Here is a 26,917-nt window from a genome sequence, read left to right as displayed (position 1 = left end):
TGTCCCACACAGAATCTTCATCTATGCCCTTCCAATTTTGTCTGTGAAGGGGCGCCTGGGTGGCTCAGTTGGCTAAGTGTCCGACTTCAGCTCAGGTGATGATCTCATCGTTCATGGGTTCGAGCCCCACATCGGGCTCCGTGCTGACAGCTCAGAGTCTGGATCCTGCTTCCGATTCTGTGTATCCCACTCTGTCCCTCTCCTACTTGTGCTCCGTCTCTCTATCTCAAAAATAAATAAACATTAAAAAATAAATTTAAAAAAATTTTGTCTGTGAAAAAGTTAATTATGTGACAGAAAAAAATATCCTCACTAAATAATTTTTTCAAATTCAAAGGAGATTATCTAATCTGTGCTTGAAGATTCTCCCTTAAATATTTTCTCACAGACTATCTGAAGAAAGAGAGTCAACATTTAAGAGCACATTTCTCCAAAATACTCCTTCTACTTCTACCCCTACTCCAAGCATTTGAACCTTCAGAAAAATTAAAGTAAAAAAATTTTTTTTAATGTGTATTTATTTTTGACAGAGAGAGACAGACAGAGCATGAGTGGGGGAGGGGCAGAGAGAGAGCTAGACACAGAATCTGAAACAGGCTCCAGGCTCTGAGCTGTCAGCACAGAGCCTGACGTGGGGCTCGAACCATGAACCATGAGATCATGACCTGAGCTGAAGTCGGATGTTCAACTGACTGAGACACTCAGGCGCCCCAGAAAAATTAAATTTAAATCCAAACATTTTAGATTGTCTTCTTCTATGAATTAAAGGTAGATGTGACTAAACTTGGATTTTATGATAGTATCAGAGTATCGTAATTTATTTATATAAGTGGGAAAAGCAAACGGATTTAAAAATAAATTTAGGGTGCTTGGGTAGCTCAGGAGGTTAAGCATTCAACTCTTCATTTTGGCTCATAATCATGAGATTGAGCCCCACATCAGGCTCGGCACTGAGTGTGGGACTTGCTTAAGATTCTCTCTCTCCCTCTCCCCCACTTGCTCACACACTCTCTCTCAAAAAGAAAAAAAAATCAATTTAAAATTGATTCTAAATTTACTAAGATTTATTCTAAGGGTATATATTTATTCATTTATTTATTTAAATTTACATTATACTTGATCTTTGGTGAACATTTTTGTCTCAACTTCATAAAGATCATTTAAAAATTCATATGTCATTTAACTGAAATGTAAAGGGAAAAAAACCCACAACCAAGTAAAAACATCAAAAGTTTTGCTCAGGGCAGGTGAGTGACATTTTAGACTAATCATGTGATCTTTTTTCCTCTTCATGAATATAAAGAAAAGATTATATTACTAGAGTTGGCATTTTTTAGCAAGTAGTCATGTCCTGCAGTCTGAATTTATAAGCTTGGATGGTTGGAAAGGACTTTCCATGGAAGGATACTGGTAAAAAGTTTTTTAGGGTGTTATATGTGACCCAAAGCAGTTCCATTCAGACTCTTTTTTCTTGGAAGTGTGAATATTTTTTTTTTTTTTTTTGAAATGTGAATCTTGAGTAGAGTGGACACTCAGGGAGGAGGTAACCAGAGTAGAGTCAACCAATGGCAGGGCTCTAAAACTAGGTCCAGGTGAAGTTCTATTCTTAGGAGACCAGATGGCCCAGCTTCTTTCTCCCTTGACTTTGTAAGCCCATCAGTGTTGTTGTCAGTATCTTTGCCTAAGTTGGTCAGAGTTAGTTTCTATTGCTTACAACCAAGGAATTCTAACTGATACAAGGCCTAAATGATTTTACAAATAAAGGAGCAAATTAACAAGGGTAATAGTCAATAATGAGTCTATAAAGCCTAAAAGTCATTAGGTTTCATATTAATGTGAGTTTATATTACATGTATACATTAATATGAGATTAAATATTTTCTAGGACAAATATTTGGCCTCCAAACTCTTTACTCACACATCCCAAAGAATAAGTAAGTTTTGAACAAGCACAATCGATACAGATATAGCTATAGATAGACTATTCTCTATATATTTACTTCTGTTTTTAAATTTTTTTAATCTTTATTTTTGAGAGAGAGAGAGAGAGAGAGAGAGAGAGACAGAGTATGAGCAGGGGATAAACAGAGAGAGAGGGAGACACAGAATCCAAAGCAGGCTCCAGGCTCTGAGCTGTCAGCACAGAGTCAGACATGGGGCTCAAACTCACAAGCTACAAGATCATGACCTGAGCCAAAGTCGGACGCTTAACTGACTAGCCACCCAGGTGACCCATTACTATGTTAATATATGCACTGTGAAACACGTAAATGAAGATAATTTTAAAGTATGAGATTAAATAACTGTACTATGAATATTTCATAATTAGATATGAATATTTTTTTCTGCACTACAATGATGTCTTACAAACACCCTGGTATTGACACCCCCTTCAAGGACCACTGGTTAGAGTATGGAGTGCAGGGGTAATGAATTACAATGCTCTTGAGGTCTTACTTATCTATCATCTAGTGGCTTTTAGGATCCTGCAGAAATAATGTTTTACAGCTGGTTCCTGTATGGAACTAAGGAAATGTAAAACTGTAAACTGTGTGGAAAGAAAAAAAAATTTAGTCCAGAATGTGAAGGAAAAATAAAAGCGCTCAAATAAGTGAAAAAGGGACAATGCAACTAGGTAGAGTAGGAAGCTTTGTATCTGATAATATTAGATGATTTTTACATTAAAAACAAGACACAACTCAACTATGAAGGAGTGACCAAAGAAGGTGTTTACCAAACTCCACGTGTGTGTTAAACATTTATGCAATTGCTAAACTTCAACTTCATTTTACCAACACAACCAAACAGCTTTGGACCTAGCAGACAACTTAATGGTCATAAAGTCTGTGTTCATTTTCAGGTTAGTAAACTTTGGCTGGAGTCAGTTTCCTGAGGACAAATGGCATTTTCACTTGGTATAAATTCTCACAAGAAAAGTGGCTAGGAAGGTAGAAAAATGCAAAATTCCATTAAAAGCGATTGCCATAAATGACTTTAAAAGGCAACAGGAATCCAAATGATGAGTTTGGGAGCCCTAGGAAGTAAAGACGATTAGGAAAATCATCTTGTCCAGAGAGGGAATAATGGAATAAGTCACCAAAGTAAACAGTTATGTAAGCATCTCAAAGGAGAAGATGCTAAAAGGTGGAAAATTCCAGACAGGTTGGGATAGTGAGAATACGGGAAGAAACAGGAGGCCAGAGAGAGATCAGGGCTGAAAAGAAAACAGACTAGAAGAGAGGACAATAATACACTGAAAGTCAAAGCCACAGGAACATTAAGGTGGTATACATTAATGATTCTTCAGCCCTTTGCTTTGATTATATTGAAATTCTCATGCTTATTTTAGGCCCTTCCAACAAGGTTTCCTGAGCTGCTTGATGGTTTGTACAACAACTCTGTCCCCTATTGCATAAGTCCTCTTTCTAGGGAGAAAATTGTGTCAGGAGGTCTCTTAGGTAAGTTAGAAGAAGCATTAAATATGTGGCTTCCAATGTGGTTTCAACAAACCAGACAACTTCAGGAAACTTGATTTGCTATAACCAGACAGCAAAATCCTTGACATCTAAAGAGAGCAAAGGGAAAAGCATGAGATTTTGTTGTTGTCTTTGTTAAAAACAATACTGCAGGAATGAGAATTGAAATTATAAAAATACAGATTTTTTCAACAAGAAGAGTCCATAAGATTTATTACACCATCTAATATCCTCATTCTATTGATGAAGTTAAGATTATATAATGATTAATCTGGCCATGGTATCCACATATTTGGTCAAACATCATTCTGGATGTTTCTGTGAAAGTGTGTTTTGGATGTAATTACCTGTGAGTGAAGCAGATTATCCTCCACATTGTGGATAAGCCTTATTCAATAAGTGAAGGGCCTTAATAGAACCAAGACTGACATTCACTGGGTAAGAAGGACTTCTGCCAGCAGACTACCTTGGACCTAAACTGTAACTTTTCCCTGGGTCTTCAGCCTGCCAGCTTAACATTAGATTTTGTGTTTTTATTTTTTATTTAAAACAATTTTTTTAATGTTTTATTCATCCTTGAGAGAGAGAGAGACAGAGCATGAGCGAGGGAGGGGCAGAGTGAGAGAGGGACACAGAATCCGAAGCAGGCTCCAGGCTCTGAGCTGTCAGTACAGTGCCTGATGCGGGGCTCCAACTCACAAACCATGAGATCATGACCTGAGCTGAAGTCTGATGCTCTGCTGACTAAGCCCCAGCACCTAGATTTTGGAATCACCAAGCCTCCAGAGTCATATGAACCATTTCCTTAAAATAAGTCAATCTCCTCTTCATCCCCCACCCCACCCATCATATCCTGTTGATTCTGTTTCTCTGGAGAACTCTGACAGAGATTTTGGTACTGAGAGTGGTTCTAAAGGAACAGAATCTTAAAGATGATTTTTCTAACTTGGTTCTGGGGTTTTTGGAATTGGCTTTCTAATCTAGTTAGATTAAAGACATTGATGGCTCTATTTCCAGTAGTAAAGGGCACTGATAGTCCATGGCATGATGTGGCAAATAGAGGTACACAAAATATCAGCATTGGATACTTCTAATCAAACACTTACTTGTAAGAGGCATGGTTCAGGGTGATATCTTTGAACACTTTGCCAAACTAATGAATAGAATGAAATTGGCTGGTTTCTGTTAATATCGCTGGACAAGATGAAGGGAAAAAAAAGAATGAGCTCAGGGATTCAAATTCCCAGTTTCAAGTGCTACACAAATGACCTGAAAGCTTCTACGTCTGCCCTAAAAGAAACCCTTCTCTCTGGTAGATGAAGAGCTTAGATTACTGAAAAACAAACCTAGAATCCCATTATTAAGGGTGTGGGATAATGGTGGAAGGAACATAAACTTGAATAAGGCTGAATTTGTTGATAGATACCCACAATGCAGAGATTTTGCATTTAATATTGCAGCTTGGGAAAGAAGGGGCTTTACCCAGTCTGGTTGATTGGTTGGCTCAGACATGGGTGAAACAGTTGCCCTAGTAAATGAACTTGAAATGCCAGAACTACACTGGTTTACTCTAGAGGAAGAGATTCAAAGACCTAGGAAGATTGAAATGCTGGAGAGGATTTTTCATTTAAGACCTACTCACCCAACATGGGAACATCCAGAGGACATGCCTTTCAATGTAACTGTGAGAAATGCATTTTTGATGGCAGTCCCAGAATCCTTGAGAGCTCTATTATCACTCTTCTCTGTAGGCTAGAAGTTACAATGGGAATTGATGCCACTGAATTAGGAAAGCTAAATACACTGAGAGGAATTGGATCACACAGCACAGTGGAAGGAGCCAAGTGGTAGTCCTCAACTCCAAGGGTAAGATGGGCAGTTACCATAACAGGCAGCAGAGTCAAAGCAGTAATCAGAAGACTCTGCATTGCAGAGACCTACGGTGTTGCCTAGTTGATATCAGTGTTAGCAAAAGTGAAATAGATGGGAAGACTATGAAATTAATCTGAATAAGCAAAATAGTCCTAAGTCAAGTGAACATAAGTGTAACTTGAATCATCAAAAACAGACAGTCATGGCTTCTCAATCAATCCCAAGACTTGAGCTGGTTTTGTAGACCCAGAATCCCTTGAATGAAGAGGAGGTCGCCCCTTGAGAAAGTACCCCAGTACGCTACCAAAACTTTGTTAAGAATCTCTGAGCCTTCCCCAAAGGGACCAATGGCTTTTTACTAGGGTGATTTTGCACTGGGGAAAAGGAAATAATCAGACTTTTCTGGGATTGCTAGATGCCACCTCTGAACTGGCACTTATTCCAGGAGACCCCAAATATCACTGTGCTCCACCAGTCAGAATAGGGATCTAATAGATGTCAAGTAAGCAATGAGGTTCAGTTCAGATCCATCTCACAGTGGGCCCAAGCTTTTGTTTTCTCATTATTAATTCAGGAGACTAGGATAAGTCAATGATTATGACTTTTGGGTCACAAATTATTTAGTGTTGTGAAAACTTTATACTTTCTCATCAGGAAATTCATATTCACATTATGTGTTGCATATAGGAATATTAAAAATCTCCTGACATTCTTGTACTTAATATACCAAATGACATTCAAGGTTACCTCCAGCTTTAGCTTTCAGTGAGTCTATAAGATGACACAAGGTAAGTGATTCTGTGCAATCACTACTCCTATCCATACTGATGTGATTTCCTTTGGAAATCTGTCCTCTCTCCAGTCTACCTGGCACTAAATCTTTCCCTTTAATACTCAGCTCATATCTTATAATGGAGATTATGTAGTGCTTTCTCTAAAGACATCAAGACCACACTGCTTGCTGCACTCTCCTTGGCTTTGAACATAAAACCATGTACCTAGATCTGTGTAATTTAATTATGTATGACCTTGCATGTGTGTATATGTATAATACTGGACCTCAGTTATAGAGAGTTGAGTACAGTTGACCCTTGAACATGGGGCCTAGGAGTGCCAACCCCCAACCCCCACAGTTGAAAATATGCATACACTTTTGACTTTCCAAAAACTTAACTACTAAGGGCCTGCTGTTGACTGGAAAATTTACCAATAACATAAACGGTTGATTACCACACATTTTGTGTATCATATATATTATATACTGTATTCATACTAAAGAGTAAGGTAGAGAAAAGAAAATGTTATTAAGAAAATCATAAAGAAAATACATTCAGAGTACTATACTGTATTGAAAATAATCCATGTATAAGTGGACCGGTGTTGTTCAAGGGACAACTGTATATAGAATATTCCTCATTTATGGTGCATTATCATCACTGATCTCTTATTTTTTCATTCCCTTTTATCCCCAATCACCTCTCCCATTACCCTGTCTCCTCCCTTCCCCTGCCCTCCTCCCCAACAAAAATCTTTTTGCTTGGAGCTTTTCAGGAATTCAAATATTAGAGCTGCAGACTAAGGCCATGTAATTTTAGTCCAAGTCACATACTCTATAATAAGAAAAACTGAGAGAGAAAAGAGGTGATTCTTAAAAAAATATAAGGAAGTCCTCTTTGATTGACCTAAATTCATCATTCCATGGAAAGGCAGACTTGGTACTTTTACTAAAATTTCTACAGTTGCATTGAGGTAATTAGTTTGCTTTTGTGTTGGGTAAATCTCTAGATACAAAGTTTTCTCTATTACCAAATAAAAGCTCTTTCAAAACATCTGAAATCCATTCTTTTTTTTAAGTTTATTTTTATTTTTAGAGAGACATAGAGAGCAAGTGGGGGAGGGACAGAGAGAGAGGAAGACAGAGTCCCACGTGGGGCTTGAACTCATGAACCACAAGATGATGACCTAAGCGAAAATCAAGAGTCAGACACTTAACTGACTGAGCCACCCAGGTGCTCCTTTCTGAAATCCATTCTTGACTTCATGATAGAATTTCTAGGTTATACTTCATGCAATTTAACTTCAACAAATTAAAATTCTGACCATCTCTCAGAATATAAGGCAGTGCACATCAATAAGAAACCATATTGTCTAGTATATTTAGTATATGTGCTGCCGAAGCGAGCACTGTCTAGTATATTTAGAAAATATCTTTGTCCTTCCTTTTCCATAATGCTCTTAAAAGAAAATCTTTCTCTATTCACAGTTACTTGAAAAATGGGAAGGTTCAGGCAGGCTTGCTTAAGACTCTTTCCCTGGTCATGGCTAACAGGATCAAAGAAAGGTATCTGACCCAGCTTGTCCAACTGAGCTTCTTCTCCCACTCCAAATTCCTTTTGACTTGGGGTGCTAAAAGTCCAGGTAGGTTATCTGTTCCCACTGGACCCACACGTCATATAGGCTGAGAAGGTTGAGGCTGCTATTTGAGTAAATAGCCTTGATGGGCAACATGAAAACTCCAGAGGCTGGTCTGTAGACAACCACAGAGAACAGAAAGGAGAGATTTGGTTTCTCCAGTGACATAGCAAGAGGCAGTAACTGATTGTGGTTCTTGCCTTCCATTCTTCTGTTGGTTTCAGTCCCCCCTGTTCTTCCTATCTATGAGATTGCCTTTTGTATCTTACTCTTTTTTGAAGCTAGTTTGGTTTTCTTGTCCTTACAACTAAAAGACCCTTGACTGAAACATACAACGTAATCTATAATGTTGAAAAGCTTAGTTCAAACATAATCTATGATGTTGAATAGCTTAATTCAACTTTGAGGGGCTTGGGTGGTTCAGTTGGTTGAGTGTCCAACCACAGCTCAGGTCATGCTCTCACTGTTCATGAGTTTGAGCCCCACATGGATTCTTTCCTGTTGGCATGAAGCCCACTTTGGATCCTCTGTCCCCCTCTCTCTGTCCCTCTTCCACTTGCATGTACACACACACTCTCTCCCCCCCCCCCCAAAATTAAACAAACATTAAAAAAATTTTAATTAGGGCTCAGTCAGTTAAGCATCTGACTTTTGGTTTTATGATCTCATGGTTTCATGAGTTCGAGCCTTGCACTGGGCTCTATGCTAACAGTGCGGAGCCTGCTTGGGATTCTGTCTCCCTCTCTCTCTCTGCCCCTCCCCAACTCATGCTGTCTCTCTCCCTCTCAAAATAAATACACTTAAAAAAAACACTTTAATTCAACTTTGGAAAATGTTTAGTTTGGAATACTTGAGCCTACAGGTTCAGCTGGAAACAGTCCATTTATTCATGGTTCTGTTATAGATAATAAAAGAATTACAAGTGTCTTTTCTTTCAAATAAATTCTATCTGGGGTGCCTGGGTGGCTCAGTTGGTTAAGCATCAACTTCAGCTCAGGTCATGATCTCACAGCTTGTTAGTTCGAGCCCCACACTGGGCTCTCTGCTCTCAGTGCAGAGTCTACTTTGGATCCTCTGCCCCCCTCTTTCTCTGCCTCTCCCTCCTCTCTCTCTCTCAAAAATAAACAAACATTAAATTTTTTAAGTAATAAATTTCATCTGAATGAAATATTAATTTTTAGTATATGTATGAAAATTCTAAAGCTCTGCCAACTTTCAAAAATGGCTCTTCCTCCTAGTTATTTTTCCCATATATTATTTCATTCTATAAAGCACTAGCTCTCAAATTTTCAAGATTCATAACATCCAACTACCAACACACGTTTATATACATACACATATATATCTTTAGACATATATATATCTTTACATATACGTATCTTTACATATATATATATATATGTACACACACACACACACACACGTACATAAACATCGAGACTTCCATGCTAAATCTCCAGCTCTACTCCATAGTTTAAAAATGTTTTTTGCTATAATTTCAACACTAGAGAAAAGTTGGTAAGAGAAGTTCAAAAAAACTTTTCTCCTGAACCATTTAAAGAGTTAAGTAGGCCACATGATGCCCCTCCACACCCAAACAGTTTAGTGATTGCTACAAAGACATTCCCCTACACACCCACTGTACAACTAATAAGATCAGGAAGTTAACACTGATACATTTCTACCATCTAATCTATTTTCCCTATTGAAGATTCATCAATTGTCCCAAATACGTCCATCCCCACAACAAAAGAATTCAGCCCAGGACCATGTGTTGCATTTAGCTGTCATGTCTCTTAAGTCTCCTTCAATCTGGAGTTCTTTAATCTTTGCTTGAATTTTATGACCTTGACACTTTTTAACGTTGGGCCAGTTACTTTGCAGAATGTTCCTGAATTTGGATTTTCCCTCACAATTATAGTTTTGGCAGGAACATCATGGAAGTGATACTGATGGTGTATGACTGCGATCCTACCAGATGGTATGTGATTTTCACTTGTTCCATTACTAGTTGTACTCACTTTGATCAACTGCTTATGTTTTGTCCTGAAAGTGTCTCTTTTTCTTTTGTAATTAAGTACTTTATGAAATATTTTGAGACTATGTAAAATATCCTATTTCTAATCAAAATTTAACACACTAGTTTAGGACCCATTGAAGTTTTGGTATGAATTAATTATTACTATGACGATTTCCAAGTGATCATTTTAAAAATTTCACTATCCCTTCTATATTTATTAGTTGCTATTCTTCTGCAAGAAAAGCTTTTGCTTCTTTCCATTCATTTATATATCTAAGTATGCAAGTATGGATTAATGGATTTCTATTTTATTCAATGAGTTACCATCATTACCGTCATTATTATCATTATTTTGATGCTAAAATTTTCCCAGATTTGCTCAGTGAGAATTCCTTCAATTTGGCTTCTGTGTTCTTTTGACATGTTACCATTATTCTTTTAACATTTCCTTCCTTTTGAGCACATTAAGTTCCATGTTCATCTTGTATAGCCATTAAAATCAGTCTTTCTCTAAGAATCCTGGTTCCTCTTAATTGAGAACTGTATTTAGAAACCAAAAGCTAAGTGCTTGATGGGCTTGTTCTTGGTACATCAACGTTTGCAAGCCCTCTTAGTAGAAATACCTAAATAACATGTATACACCTACACACACACACACACACACACACACACACACACACACGTCCCACATGCACATTCCATTATATTTATTTTTATATTTGTCTATATATATTGAAAACCATGCATTCAAAATGATACCTCCAATTCCAATCTAACACTACTGGGTTCAGTTTTCTTCCTTTCCATATTTGTAATTCTTCTCTCTAACAGTAAGAAACCTGGCTCCGCTTGTACACATTATATTTCCTGATGGTATTAATCCCCCTTTATGTAACAATGTCTTGTTTCCATCTCGACCCCTACACAGATGTCTTTCTTACCTAGCTTGGGCTCTGATAACCTGAAGTAGGGTCATCATCATCTCCCTAGACAGATGTTCTCCTTGTCCCACCCAGGGACTCACACTCCTCTCCAACTGAACTCCATTACCACCAGCCTCCCAGCATGGATGTCTTTCTCACCACACTCAGGCTCAAACCTCATGTTGAGCTGCACCCTGCTCTCTTGTACTTGTTCAGTCCCACCTAATGGCTTTTATTCTGAATTTTTTGGGAATAAAGGAAGGAATAAGAGGAACTTCACAGCTTTTAAGTTCAGGTATAACTGCCTCACTTGATGCTAAAAGTGGGTTATTAACAAAAATCACAACTTCTCTTTGACCTACATTACTCATTGGGGATTTGGTCTAAAATTGGGCATGTGGGTAATAAGAGATTGAAAGCCATAAAATATTCTGTCATAAGAACAATGTCTAAATAAATCACAAGAAGTACATTCTGCACTTTTGTATTGAAATGTTAACTATCCTATTAGAAATGAAGCTCCCCAGAGAGAAATCCATAGAAATGAGAACTGAGAACTGCCCTTTACATTTAGTCTCTCCTGCATTTTCTAGTCCACATAAGAACTGTTTTTTCAGACATTAGTTGATTTGCCTAAAGGAGTTTACCTCCTGGGAGATCATATTATTTATTGATTGATTATATACCAGGGACTGCTAATGTATTTCATTAATAATGTTTACAAGCTCCCTTGTCTTTTTACTTTCTGAGGTGTCTAGGGAATTTTTGCAGAAACATATCCATTTAATGGGCACCTGGGTGGCTCAGTCAGTTAAGCATCTGACTTTGGCTCATTTAAGGGGCACCTGGGTGGCTCAGTCAGTTAAGTGTCCGACTTTGGCTCCGGTCATGATCTTGTGGTGTATGGGTTCGAGCCCCGCGTTGGGCTCTGTGGTGACAACTCAGAGCCTGGAGCCTGCTTTGCATTATGTGTTCCCTCTCTCTCTGCCCCTCCCCTGCTTATGCTCTGTCTCTCTCTCTCTCAAAAATAAACATTAAAAAAAATTAAAAAAAATATCCCTTTAACAAAAAAACCAAAGGTTTTCTTAAAGGCTATATTTATAACTAGCATCAGCAAACTGAATCTTTCTTTTAGTATAATTAAGAAGCTTGATATTTAAAGTAACACCAAATTTACTCTAGCAAAGGGCTACTTTTTTTGGAAACAGAAAGAAGCTATTTTGGGAACTCATATTTCCAGTATTTAGCAACTATTTTTTTAAAAGTATTTATTTACTATTTATCAAGTACCTACTATGTATACAACAGTGAGCTAGGGGCTAAGAATACTATTTCATGATAATGGTAATACCTCAAATTTTTTAAATTATAAAGTATCTATAATTATACTAAGTAGGTTGCCTGTATCATGCTGTTTATTCTTCACAGCAATCAACCATATGAGGTAGAGCCTGTTATTTCTCATACTTGTAGATGAGCATTTTGATGTCCTTGGAGATTGTAACTGACTTTCTCAAGGTCACACAACTGTATGGAAAAATCCTGCCTCTCATCATTCATTCGACAGTATTTACTGAGCATGTCCAAGGGGCCAGTACCATGCTTGACTCTAGGGACAAAGTGCCAGACCAAAGAGATACCATGTCATCATGAAGCTTATAGCTTAGTAGGAAAGGTAGTCAAATTAAATTATGATTACAATCAAGGGTGACAATTGGTTGTCTAAACAAAGTATGGGTGGTGGGAGGTACTCAGCCAGGCAAACAGAAGTTAGCTAGGTGCAGGAGTGAAGAGAGGTTTCAAGCATCATGTCCACAACTGGTCACAAAATGGAATCACCCTATACTAAAATACAATTCCTTTTGCTTCTATTATGGCCTCTCCCTGTGCCCCTATCTACTGGCTGGGAGGGCAGTAAAGCTTGCTCAGAATTAATAAACCCATAAAGTCCTTTTAGATAGAGCTCAGTTTCTGTTGGATAAAAGTGCCTGTTCCATCTCTCAGATGGCATTCCTCCTCCTTCCTCCCTCCTGAAGATGGTACCAAGTGTACAGGATGAGGGATGGCTTATAAGACCTTGTGGCAAGGAGAAGAGGGAGGGTCTTTGGTACGTAGGTCTCTGGCCTCTGGGGCCATGTGCCTGTGTGTCTGCCTGGCTGCTAGGTGCCCTACTGGCCTCCCATGCCGGCACTGGCATCGGGTGAGCTCATGGTCCACTCTCCTCATACTGGCAGGGCTTCCTGTGGTCCCTCTGAGCAGACCAAGGCTCAGGTTGGCTTTGGCTGGAGCTGAGAACACTATGAGCTCTGGCCGTGACTCCTAATCAGACCTGGCTCAGGTGATCTGCTCTGTGCCTCACTGCCCAGACTAAGCAACCCCTCTAGGAACTCCCCGGACAGATTCTCAGTGACTTTTGGGTTTCTGGAAACTAAGGGAAGAGTTGGGGAAGCTCAATTTGAGTACTTCCCCTACGTAATCACTTTACACCTCCGTGTGTAAACGACAAGGACATGGCTCAGCTCAGTCTGCAGCAATGGCCTCTCCGTAGCGTAGATGCAAATGGTGGGGAGTGTGCAGGTGAGAGCTTTTATCTGCCCTCATTGTCATCTTCACTTCTTTAAAGCTCATCTCACTCTCCTGGTCTCCTTCTCTGCTTCATCTTTCCACCATCACCCTAGAATTGGAAAGGGTTTCCCTCTTCTTTCTTTTCTCTCTTGTGTGAAACCCTCTAAAGAGAAGATAAAACAATTTACATAGACCTTTCTCAAGAGATATCCTGGGTCTTGCTACAAATTCCTCTTTTTGAATGTTAAAAACTGAATATTACTCCAGTCATTTTCTTGCATTTCCTCTGGAACAAAGCTTAATCTTCCCCCCAGATAGAGAGATGCCTCAGGCAGACTGGAGTGAAGATAATGTTCTTGGACAGGTAAAGAGTAAAAACATGTTAAGATATTTCAAAGTACTCAGTCACAAGTGTAAGAGCCCTGACTGAGCAAGCGTGTGGGGCGTTTAAGAAACTGAAAGAAACTGACCTAGATCATAGGTAACAGCATGAGAAGGTACCTCATGAAGTACTTACTCTGTGCCAGCACAGAGAATCATAAGGCAAAGGCTTACCCAAGGGCTAGTGGAAGCCACTGATGAGCAAGACAGTGCCAGGATCAGCTATGCTTTCTGATAGGGGTCCCTCTGGCTGCAGTGTGGAGAAGGGACAGGAAGGAAGGAAGGAAGGAAGGAAGGAAGGAAGGAAGGAGAAAGGAAGGAAGGAAGGAAGGAAGGAAGGAAGGAGGAAGGAAGGAAGGGAGGGAGAATAAAGGAAGGAAGGAAGGAAGGAAGGAAGGAAGGAAGGAAGGAAGAAGGAAGGAAGGGAGGGAGGGAGAATAAAGGAAGGAAGGAAGGAAGAAGGAAGGAAGGAAGGAGGGAGGGAGGGAGGGAGGGAGGGAGGAAGGAAGAAGGAAGGAAGGAAGGGAGGGAGAAGGAAGGAAGGAAGGAAGGAAGGAGGAAGGGAGGGAGGGAGAAGGAAGGAAGGAAGGGAGGGAGGGAGAAGGAAGGAAGGAACGAAGGAAGGAACGAAGGAAAAGAGTAGGGGAGGAAGGAAGGAAGACTGGATGCAAGGAATTCAGAAAAGTATAACCGCAGGACGTCAAGTCGGAGATGATGGCTAGGACAAGAGAAGTAAGAAAGATGGAGTCTGGGTATGTAGGTAATAGAGACAGAGCTTTGTGACTAGTTGTAGATGTGAGAGGTAGACAAAGGAAGACTCGGATGAGCCAAAGGTTTCCGACTTAAGCAACAAAACAGGGCTAGTGACTTTTTCCAAGACAAGGAACTCTTGATATGAAGCAGACTTCTGGGGATGGATGAGGTGGTGGAGCTCCATTCGGACATTTTGAGGACTGGAAGCCACCCACGCACAGATCTGCAGAAGCCATAACGAGCTTAATATATATTTTGTGAGGTGAGAAGTTCAAATAAAATGTATTCTCAAATACTTTGCTCCCAGTCTCAGCCTTCCCTAAATCTTATTTAAACACTGAATGAGGACATCCTTTTTTTGCTTAATGCTCACCACATCTTACTCCTCTGCCTTTGAGAAGTTTCACCATGCATGCCAACCTCAGCTTTGAATTCATACGAAAATCTACACATCATTTTAGGCAAACTGAATCCACGTCCTCTTACCATGGAGGATAGACACAGAAGAATTCTCTTACATGTAAATAATAGCATTTTAGTATCCAACACTGGGAACACATTGAATAGGCAACTGGCCCTCTTTTCTAATTGCTGCTGAAAATAAAGTCCATAAGCCAATTAATCTAAAACCAAAGCCCATATTTTGTCAGCATCCCAACTTATGATTATTTACAAAGATATCGTACAAAAGGCCACCTTATTAATTATATCGGTATATGTTTGAAATCTAGACTACTTTGGAGGGTATCCAAGGAAGTCTGCATTTCTCAAAGCTACTGGTTGACTAAGTTTTTCTTTCACGACCGAAGAGACTGGCTCTTTCTATGGAGCAATGAAAAGGATTTTGTTGTTGTTTTCCACTTCAGGCACAAGTTGTAAACACAAACACAGGGAGAAATATATAGGGTACAGAAGCACAAGGAGAGATACCTTCCCCAGCCAGAGTGAGGGAAAGGGGAGGGGAAGGTGACCGAAGGACACTGAGATGTCCTAGAATAATGTCGCCCACCTTCCCAGGAGCAGTGCACTCGTAGGGATCCAATGATAGGAGGTGTGGAAGGGCACTGTCACACTGGTCAATAACTCCCCAGACAAATGTGCGAGGATCAGCTATGGTGCCTTTGGCTATGACACAAAAACCCATCTGGCTGAGTAAATATGGAAATTTATTATCTCACATGACAAAAGGTCCTTTGATGGGGCAGGCTCCAGAATCTGTTGATTTAGTGGCTCAATTATATCAAGGACTCTCATTCTTCCCATCTCTCAGCTCTGCCTTTTCCAGGGTGGCTTTCCACTTGGGATGGAGCACCTCAGGACAGAGCAAGGTGGCTGCAGCAGGTTCAGGCATGGCAGTAAGACAGAGAGGGTCCCAAGGAAGAAAGAGACCATCTTTCCATGTGCTTCCTTCTTAGGATCGAAACTATTTTCCCAGAGACCTTTGAAGTTTCCTCCTCATTTCTCAAAATCCTGTATTCAGGCACATGCCCATTTGTAAAGTAATAATAAGGGCCGTGGGACTACCACTTAGGCTTAGTGCAATTATTTGGAATGCTATTTTACTTATTTTTTTTTCACGTTTAATTATTTATTTTAGAGAGTGAGAGAAAGGGAGCATGAGCACAAGCAAGAGAGGCACAGAGAGAAAGGGAGGAAAGAATCCCAAGCAGGCTCCATGCTGTTAACATGCAGCCCGCAGCCTGACTTGGGGTTCGATCCTATGAACCGCAAGATCGTGACCTGGCCCAAAATCAAGAGCCGGACACTCAACCAACTGAGCCAGCCAAGCGCCCCTGGAGTGCTATCTATTCTTGAGAATCAACCACACATAACCACTACAGCGGTGTTATGGCTTGACTTGAAAGAAGTCATTCTTTCTTCCGGGAATCTTCACTGGCCAAATTTATAAAGAATCTCTGTACTTTCTTACCTCAATAGGATACTGTTTTTCTCCACTTTCAATGCCTAGAAAGCGAGGGTAATGGAAAATGATCAAATCATTTATCAAACCCATGCATTTCAAAACAAACTTACCAAAATCTACAAGTTTAACTCCACCTTCAGTGGTCAACAGAATGTTATTTCCTTTTACATCTCGGTGGATAGTTTTGTTGTTATGCAAATGCTGAAGTCCCTAAAAGGCGAGAAATATACAGTGACTTTAAAGAAAGCATCAAACAAAAGTAACATTTTTCGGATGGATGCATTTGTGCAAAATCAATAGGAAATATTTGTTAAAATTCACATTAAAATGTTCCACACTGAATTAGTGAAACCAAAGTAGATCATTTCCACTTTGGATTTTATAAAAATTCATAAAGCAGAGCATGCCCTTCCTTAGCTCTTATCAGATACTTTATCAAAAACGTGTTGATCTCAATAGAAGAAACATTCCATACACTTATTTTAAACAATAGCAAATATAAACCTATTATTAAAAAAAATACAAATTATCTACCTTCATCATAATCAGTCTCAGAAATATACTTAGATATCAGAACTCCAGGTTCTGCTGACACACAAGGAGGGTAGATTTCTAACAAATAATTAGTTATGTTAAACATTTCAGATTTTGCATATACTCTTGCATCAACAAATACCAATGTACTGATATTTTCCTAAAAATAGGATCCACATTTTTTATTTAACTAGAACTGCCCCATAATTAATGCACAATTTAAATTGCCTTACCAATAGTGCTTCACGTAAAATATAGGCAATTATGGGCTCACTCATTCTTTTGCCCTTCTTCAGAAAACCCTTCACGAGATCTGTCACTGATCCTCCACTGCACAGCTATAAAGGAACATTCAAAGATATTAAGATGGATATGACATTTTAAGTCCTTGTTATAAAAGGTTTTCTAAAAACATTTTTTAAAATTGTTCCAGGGTGCCTGGGGGGCTTAGTCGGTTAAGTGTCTGACTCTTGATTTAGGCTCAGGTCATGAATTCAACCCCCACACTGGGCTCTGTGCTGACAGTGCAGAGCCTGCTTGGAATTCTCTTTCTCTCCCTCTCTGCCCCACATGTGTGTGGTCTCTCTCTCTCAAAATAAATAAACTTTAAAAAATAGAATAAAAATGTTTTTTTAAATAAAACTGTTCCCGTTTTTTTTTGTTTCAAATGATTACTCTCATCATCTTTATGGCTTCATAAATGAAATGAATCATAATTTTAGGGGCATTTGGGTGGCTCGGTTGGTTAAGCATCTGACACTAGATTTTGGCTCTGGTCATGATGTCACAGTTTCATGAGTTCAAGCCCTGTATGGGCCCTGCACTGTCAGACTGAGATTCTCCCTCTTTTTCTGTCCCTCCCCACCCCCTCAAAATAAACAAGTAAATAAACTTAAAAAAAAGAGAATAATGATTCTACAAATTAGTCTCAAATTTTAGGATCTAGGGCTTAAAAAGTATTCTTGATTTCTGACAGTTTAATTAAAAGTGCAGTAAGATTCTATGACCTCACTACAAGGCTATATACTATTTTATATATGCATTAATGTAAAAACATGCCCCCTTTCTGACAAAATTTCAGAATGCATTAAAATAAGGATTACAAGTAACATTTCAGAAAGCTGTTTTAAATACCATGGTTCTCAGGTTTTTTACCTTCTTCCCTCCCCACACTCCTCTCTCCTCCCCAAAAGAAGTGGGATCTATGAAAAAAGGGGGATTTTTCACATGCAGGTTCTCCAAAGTTAGGGAACATTAAATCCCACAGAAAACTTTCAAAGGAGCTGCAGATTTGCAGAACAGAGAAATACCAATATAAGCATTGGAATCGGAGAGAAGAGATAATTAGGTAATGGTCCCAATGAAGCTTGGACCCCCATGAGTACTTGATCCCTTAATCTCTGACTGTCTAGCCTCTACCTTCAGCCCTGACCCTCCTCTGGGGCTCTTGTCCATGGTCTCCTTGCCCCTTACCCTGAACTTTCTGGCCTCCTCTTCTACCTGTCTTCGTTACCCACCAGTGCCTGGGAACTAAAAGCCATAATTTCACTGACTCTGCTAACCTCAATGGAAACAGAGAAAGGAGGTGTGAGGAAATAAATTCCTGGCATCCTAGTTTGAAAGACTGAACACATTTTCTTCCAAACTTTTTCCTAACATGGCGATTAGATTTTATGGGATGCCCAAGACTTCTGATACATTACAGATTAGGTAATAACAGCTATCCATTCACATGTGGTATCTCTGTATCTCACCTCTCTCTAGGTAGGTATTATCATCTCCATATTAAAGATTGGGAAAGCGAGACACAAAATGATAAAGTCACTTGCCAAAGATCACGCAGTAGAGACAGAGCTAAGATAGGAACTCAGACGGTCTGATTCTAGAGTGGAGCCTTCACAGTTAACCGATTTGTAGCTGACGTCTTTCTCCATTCAAAGAAAACTTCTTTCAGCTTATAGAGGAGTAGGTGTAGTCCTAGCATTCCAAAACCTGCATTTTCTTCTGCATCAGAAAGGGGAACACCCTTTCACTGGACAAACAGAAGACTATTACCTTAGCAGCAGAGAACAGGATCACACCATCTCCACTGTGGCCCAGCATGATCAGTTCAAAAAATTACTCAAAACCGACTGAAAAGAAACTCAGAGCCCTTCAAAATGCATGGCATTTATTTAAAAGAACCAAGTTTTAGGGCCAGTTGTAAATGTCTAAAAATCACTGTGGGGAGACTAAATGTCTTTTCCAATTTCTCTAAAGTATGGCTTCTCTTTGGCTGCTTCTTCTGGGGTTGACTATTACATTAATGCAAGAATAAATAGCTGGAATGTTAGAGCTGGAATGGATAAAGGAACCCTAAACAATGTGCAGGAAATAAAATGAAAAATGAAATACAGGAAGAACTAATGTAATTATGTAATTCACACTAAGCAGTTCAAATTTTACTTTTTAGAGTCAATTTTTATTTGAAACAGTTGTTTTTTCCCATCTAGGAAAATTTAGAATACAGGATTCTTCATAATATACACTTCACTTTGTTTTTCAAAGCAAAGTATACTGAGGTATAATTTACATACAATAAAATTTACCTAATTGAGCTGTAATTCTGAGTTTTGACAAGTGCATTAGTCACATAACCACTACCACAATCAAGATACAGAACAAATCCAGGACCTAAAAGTCTTCCCTCTTGTTTCTTTGTAGTCAAACCCCTCGCCAGCCCCTGGAAATCATTCATCTGTTTTCTGTCCCTGTGGTATCAACTTTGCAAGACCGTCACAGAAACGGAAACATAAGGTACGCAGCCCATTCATCCTGGCTACTTTGACTTTGCCTAATGAATCTGAAATTCATTTCTGTTGTTGAAGATTTGTTTTCTAATGTTTAAATGTTGTTCACTCCTTTTTTAATGCTGAGCATTCCAATGAAAAGATCAGCCGCTATTTGTTTATTCATTCAGTAACTGAAAGACATTGGAGGTGTTTCCAGTTTGGGGCAATTATGAGCCAAACCACTATAAACATTGCATATAGGCTCATATATGAATATACTCTCATTTCTCTTGGGTAAGTACCTAAGACAGGGAATTGTTGAGTCCTATGGGTCACGTGTTTCACCTTTTTTTTTTTTTTTAATTTTTTTTTCAACATTTTTTATTTATTTTTGGGACAGAGAGAGACAGAGCATGAACGGGGGAGGGGCAGAGAGAGAGGGAGACACAGAATCGGAAACAGGCTCCAGGCTCCGAGCCATCAGCCCAGAGCCTGACGCGGGGCTCGAACTCACGGACCGCGAGATCGCGACCTGGCTGAAGTCGGTCGCTTAACCGACTGCGCCACCCAGGCGCCCCATGTGTTTCACCTTTTAAGCATCTGCCAAACTATTTTTCAAGGTAGCTATTCCATTCTGCATTCCTACTACCAGTGCATGAGAATTCCATCCTTGCCCTCCATCCTTGCCAGCAGATATTAATAAGAGGTTTTCTAAAGCCGTTTTAAATGGCAGTGTTATCTCATTATAGTTTTAATTTGGATTTTCCTAATAACTAATGATGTTGACCATCTTTTCATGTGCTCATTTATGCTATCCACATACTTTCCTCAGTGACGTATCCCATTTTTTGTTCATTTTTTTATTGGTTGCTTATTTTCTTATTACTGATTTTTGAGAGCTCTTTATATTTTTTTGATACAAGTCCCTTATCAGGTGTTTTGCAAATATTTTCTCTCAGTCTGTGGCTTGTCCTTTCAAGAGTCTTTTGAAGAGCAGAAATTCAAAATTTATCATTCTTAAAATATTATAGAATCTGATTCTTGTGTTATATAAAAAGCCTTTGCCTATTCCAAGGTCACAAAATTTTTCTCCTGTATTTTCTGTAGGAAATTTTATAGTTTAGGGTTTACATAGGTAGGTCTGTATTTTTATTTAATTTTTATTCATGGTGTGATACAGATTATACATGGATGACCAATTATTACAGTACATTTTTCTGTTAGTCAAAAATGTCCAAGAAAAAGAAAATCTGACTCTGAATTGAGCTTAAAATCTAGTTGCCAACACCAAGAATCAGGGAATCTTAAATGCATACTGTTAAGTGAAAGAAGCTAATCTGAAAAGACTATACATACTGTATGATTCCAAACTATATGACATTCCGGAAAAGGAAACACTATGGAGACAGTAAAAAGATCAAAGGTTAATGAAGGCTGAGGGAAGAGGAGGGGAAATGAAAACATGGAGCACAGAGGATTTTTAGGACTGTGCAGCAAGTCTGTATTATACAGCAATTGTGGATACAGTTATTACATATGTGTCAAAATCCATAAATGTGCAACACCAAGAGTAAACCCTAATATAAACTATGGCCTTTGGGCGACAATGATGTGTCAGTGTTGGTTCACCAATTGTAAGATATGTACCAGTTCTGGTGCGGGGTACTGATAATGGGGGAAGGTATGAACGTGTGGGGCAGGGGTTATATGGAAAATCTCTGTACCTTTCTCTCAATTTTTCTATGAATTTAAATTACTCTTAAAAAATGAAGTCTTTCTAAAATTCATAAAATGCACAACAGAAAGAATGAACGCTAATGTAAATTATGGACCTTAGTTAAGAATAACGTATCGTGGGATGCCTGGGTGGCTCAGTCGGTTAAGCATCTGACTTTGGCTCAGATCATGATCTCACGGTTTGTGGGTTTGAGCCCCGCGTTGGGCTCTGTGCTGACAGCTCAGAGCCTGGAACTGCTTCAGATTCTGCATCTCCCTCTCGCTCTGTCCCTCCCCGGCTCACGCTCTGAGTCTCTCTCTCTCAAAAGTAAATAAACATTAAAAAAAATGTATCATTATTAACCCATCAACTGTAACAAGTGAACCATACTAACACAAGATATCAATAATAGGGAAAACTGGGGGGCAGGGAATTTATGGTAACTTTCTGTACTTTCCACTCAATTTTTCCACAAACCTAGAACTGCTCCACGAAAGATGTGAAAAGGTCCTAAAATAATAACGAAGGAGCATACAAAATTAACCTGTTATGATAAGCCCCTTATAGTGTCTTCTCAGGAACTATTCTACTCACATTTGCATTTTATATCCAATACATTTTAATATGAGTGAAGTATGAGCACAGAAAATATTTTTGATATATATGTTTTCCTTGTAATAGTATTTCTGGTTAAGAAGAAATTTTTAGAAGAATCATTATTTATCCCTTTATATTCAACAAATATTTATTGAATTATTTCAATAATTTCAATAATTTCAATTTCAGTAATTTCAATAAATTATTACTATATGCAAAGCATGGAGACAGATATTAAAGCAGGTCGGAGATGACAGGGGCAGCTTTGGCTCCCAATAGGCTTGAAATACCATCAGACCAGCGGTTTTCAAACAGGGACAATTTTGCTCCAAGGGGACACTGGGTAACGTGTGGACATATTTTTGATTGTTAGGACTAGGCGTGAAGCTGCCACTAGCATCTAGAGGTCAGGGGGCTACTAAACACCCAACATTGTACTGGATAATCCCCTCCACCCACAATAAGTCCCCCCCACAAGAGCTCCAAGACTGAACAACTCTGCATTCAAGAGATGAAAAAAACAATTACCAAGATTATGTAATTGTAGTCATATGGGAAACTAATAATGAGCAAGTACCACAGACAGACTGATAATATCAAGTCAGAAGGGAAAAAAGAAAAATGTCTAAAGACAGGATGGAATCTGCCCTAGTGTATGTTAACAACAGTTTCCTCCAGGTTGTTTTGGTGTATTTACTTTCATTACAGTGTCTTTTGGAAAAAGAAGTATCCTTGGGGTGGGAGGAGATTTAAATTTATCACCTTTTTGGTTTTACTGGGTCATGCTCAGAAGAAAGGCTTTTTTCTAAACTAACATCATTACCATACTTTTCTGTTGTCTTTTATGATTTTAACCTATTTTGATCTTTAATTCACTTACAATGTTTTAAATGTGTAACATTTAGTTTGTTCCATACAGATAGTCTGCTACCATATGAGATATCATCATTATTATATACTGGATTCCTGTGAATACCTGGGGTCTTTCTCTAGATTATCAATAAAATTCCTCTGATCTGTCTATTCTTGTCATGTATCAAACTGTTTTAAAGCCTGTAGCTTTAGAGTTGATTTATCAAATAAAAGAAGTCACCTCTCACTATCTCCCCAAAATTTCTAGGCTCTTTTTGCACATTTACTCTTCTAGATGATATTCAGAATCAGCATCTCAAAAGATCGAGCTATAAATAAATTGAGTAACACAATAGTTTCAATAACATTATTTTATAAAGCATTTGAAAAAGAGTGACCATTTATTGGTTGAAACTCTTAACAATAGGAAATGAAACCAGAATAACCAAAAGTTTTTTAAAGATGACCACAGGACTACTGATGACTCGGTTGGCTGAGTGTCAGATTCTTGATTTTGGCTCAGGCCATGATCTCACAGTTCATGGGACCAAGCCCCACATTAAGCTCTGTGCTGACAGTGTGGATCTTGCTTAGAATTCTCTCTCTTCCTCTCTTTATGACCCTTCCCTGCTTGTGCACACACACACTCTCTCAAAATAAATAAGTAAACTTTAAAAAAAATGACAAATTACAATTAATGGCTAAAAGTTAAAAAAAAATAATTTTTTCAGGGCACTTGGGTGACTCAACAGATTAAGTGTCTGGCTCTTGATTTCTGCTCAGGCCATGATCTCACGGTTGGTGAGATCCAGCCCCACATCAGGCTCTGCACTGATGGTATGGAGCTTGTTTGGGATTCTCTCTTTCCCTCTCTCTCTGCCCCTTCCCTGCTCACACTCTCTCTCTCTTTCTAAAAATAAATAAATAAACTTAAAAAAAAAGAAAGAAAGAAAGAAAGAGGGACACCTGGGTGGCTCAGTTGGTTAAGCTTCCTAAATGCAGCTCAGGTCATGATCTCACAGTCCGTGAGTTCGAGCCCCGCGTCGGGCTCTGTGCTGACAGCTCAGAGCCTGGAGCCTGCTTCGGATTCTGTGTTTCCCTCCCTCTCTGTACCTCCCCTGCTTGCACTCTGCTTCTCTTTCTCTCTCCCTCTCAAAAGTAAATAAACATTTAAAAAAGTTAAAAAAAGAAAGAAAGAAAGAAAGCTTTCAAGGTGGGTTAGATTTTAAAAGTCCACCAAAATCCTCAAATTATGAATCAAAAGAAAAATACAACTCCAGTTTCTTAATATTTAGGAAATGCTAGGATATTCTGTACTTAATACAAGCACTTCATATGCAAATGTAATGTTAGCAAAAATGTGGGAAGTTCCTTGTCATCAATAAAGAGCTCCTGAGGGCTCAAAAGAAAGAGCTCTTCTAGTTATCAGTCAGGTTACTCTGTACTTGAAAAGGGATGGGGCAGAACTACAGGAAGAGAGAATAAGAAGACAGTGACAGGCAAAGAATTATTGCAAGGAGCTATATTATATAATGCAGTACTTGGCATAGCCAATAAATATCAACCCAATGAATAAATGAATAAGCAAAGAAATGACTTTATGAAAGTTGGCAAGTAATTGGAGGAAGAGCTATGTAAGGAAAACCTGATTCATGAAGGAATTTGCAGGGTATACAGCCCAAGGCACTAGCTGACATACTAGGGGGTTAAAAGACAACTTGTTTTGAGACTTCATGAAGAATGCTAAAGTCACTTTAAGTAGAGAAGCAGTCAGACTGGATAGGGTAATTAGAACAGATTGTGTTGAAAATAAGTTTGACTTAGTTTTTGTTTTTGTTTTTTGAGAATGTTTATTTATTTTGAGAGAGAGACAGGGCAAGAAAGGTAGGGGCAGAGACAGAGAGAGGGAGAGAGAATACCAAGCAGGCTCCACGCTGTCAGCACAGAGCCCAATGTGGAGCTTGATCTCAGGGAACCGTGAGATCATGACCTGAACAGAAACCAAGAGTTGGACCTTAACTGTCTGAGACACCCAGGCACCCCAAGTTTGATTCAGTTCTTAAAGAATAAAGATGAGACAGACTGCCAAGAGCAAATGTAGCCTCTTAGTAGAATCAGACTCAAAACAAATACACAAGATGTAATGTACTTTTGTAAAGACAATTTTTACCAAAAAAAAAAAAAAAAAAAAGGTTTTTGAAGAATCAAGAAAGTACACATATAGCCTTATATCTTAATGCTAGAATGCAATCCCCCAACCTGAAATTCTGTTCTTGGGGTGAGATTTGCAACTACTATGGAAGGAAGAATATTTGTGAGACTTACAAGATGATAATTGAGTCATTTCCCTTCTATCACTTTACTTAAGTTCACTGGATTTTTTAAAATATGCATATCAGAACCAAAGCAGGAAAAAACTTAAAGTTTAAAAAAGAAAGAACGCCATTCACTCTAACAGCTGTGACCACTGTACCCTGATTCTGCAGGGCCACTGAGCTGGACTGTCCTGCAGGAGAGGGAACCTAACAATAGACTGTACACTAAAATGCAGTTTTTCCATGACGCTAAAATGCGAGCTGCTCTCTTAAAAAAGAAAGAGCAATAAAAGTCACCCCAGAATGTGAGAAGACATGAGCGCCAATGTTCTAAGACCTTTATAGAAAGTCAGTGAAGACACAAAAAGAAATAGTTAAAACAGACTGAAGGTACCAAATATCAACAAGCCACATACCAATTTGTGGTTGAAATCTTGCTAAAGGTGCTCAAAGTAAGATCACACCATGATTTTTCTAAATCCTCCTTCAGATTTAGTGAAATTTCAAACATGCTCTTAGATGAAATTTACTTTAGTTCAACTAGCATAAAATGCCTTTCCTATATAATTCCATATTTTATATTCTAGGTAAACAATATGGAAAAACTTAGTCAAGCATTTCTAGGCAATGAAGTAGTAAACAAGAGGCCATAGTAAGTCTACGCACATCAAACATACTGCCATTGGTAGTGCTGACAGCTCAGAGCCTTGAGCCTGCTTCGGATTCTGTGTCTCCCTCTTTCTGTCGCTTCCCGGCCCATGCTCTGTCTCTGTCTCTCTCTCTCTCTCAAAAATAAACATTAAAAAATTAAATTTAAAATGTTTAATTTTTGATACCTCAGTTTCATTAAAACCCATGCCCAATTCTTTTTAAGTTTATTTTATTTCATTGAGGGGGGTGGGCAGAGAGAGAGAGAGAGACAGAGAGAGAATCCCAAGCAGGCTCCACAATGTCAGCACAGAGCCTGACATGGGGCTCGAACCCACAAACCATGAGATCATGACCTGAGCCGCAATCAAGAGTTGGATGCTTAACCGACGGAGCCACCCAGGTGCCCCAAATCCATGCCCAATGTAACCATTTGCATATCATCTTTGATTTTCCCATGTTTCATTAAATAATTAGTGCCTGCTTAGATAGTACATTTTAACAACAAAGATTGAGTGCCTATTATATGTGTGACCTTACGACAGCTATTAATGATCCACCTCAAGTTGAGAATCTTGAAGTCTTCCTGATGAGGGACAGGGCTGTCCCTTACATCTGCCTAGCAGGATCTCCTATCAGCACCCTTCCTGAGGAGCATCTGATCTGTTTTCAATATTGACCTGTGCCTCACTTTCCCAAGGTCCCAAACTTCACCATGAGAGGGCAGAGGTGACTAGAGTACAAAGACCAAAAATTACTCCTGTTTATAACCCAGGAAAAAAAAAAGAAACAACAACAACAAAAAACCCAACAACATCAAATTGCAAAGGGATGGATAGCAATGGTGAAATCAGAGATGGAACTTCACCAAAATACAGAGACTCTCCTGTGGGATATTTTTAGCAGGAGACCTCATTCTCTATCCGGAAGTAATGGGAGATGGGAAACAGAGAGAAAAGGGAAAATGCCTTTTTCTTTTGTGCATCTATTCTGTAAAGAATATGTACCTAAGATGTTTTATCTTCTAGTATTTAGAGCTCCATAAGTTAGAAGGAGTCAGTGTAAATCTAGATACTTGCCCTTTGAAGGCATAAAATTCCCATTTTACATAGCTTGAGACACACACACTTTATCCACTTATTCACTGATTCATTTTA

General features: G+C 38.9%; 1 protein-coding gene across 1 annotated transcript in view; it reads right to left on the bottom strand.

The window, feature by feature from the left end:
* MYO3A (myosin IIIA) overlaps window positions 1-26,917 on the bottom strand; it is a 243,182-nt gene that overhangs the window by 183,157 nt on the left and 33,108 nt on the right. Inside the window, exons 4-5 of the mRNA XM_049624722.1 lie at window positions 17,094-17,198; window positions 16,437-16,536 (exon numbers count right to left, since the gene is read on the bottom strand). Of these exons, the coding sequence (XP_049480679.1) occupies window positions 16,437-16,536; window positions 17,094-17,198 (205 nt within the window). The remainder of the gene's footprint in view (window positions 1-16,436; window positions 16,537-17,093; window positions 17,199-26,917) is intronic.

This window comes from Panthera uncia, chromosome B4 (assembly GCF_023721935.1).
Source record: "Panthera uncia isolate 11264 chromosome B4, Puncia_PCG_1.0, whole genome shotgun sequence".
NCBI lineage: Eukaryota > Metazoa > Chordata > Mammalia > Carnivora > Felidae > Panthera > Panthera uncia.
This window is presented reverse-complemented; position numbering and strand designations above follow the sequence as displayed.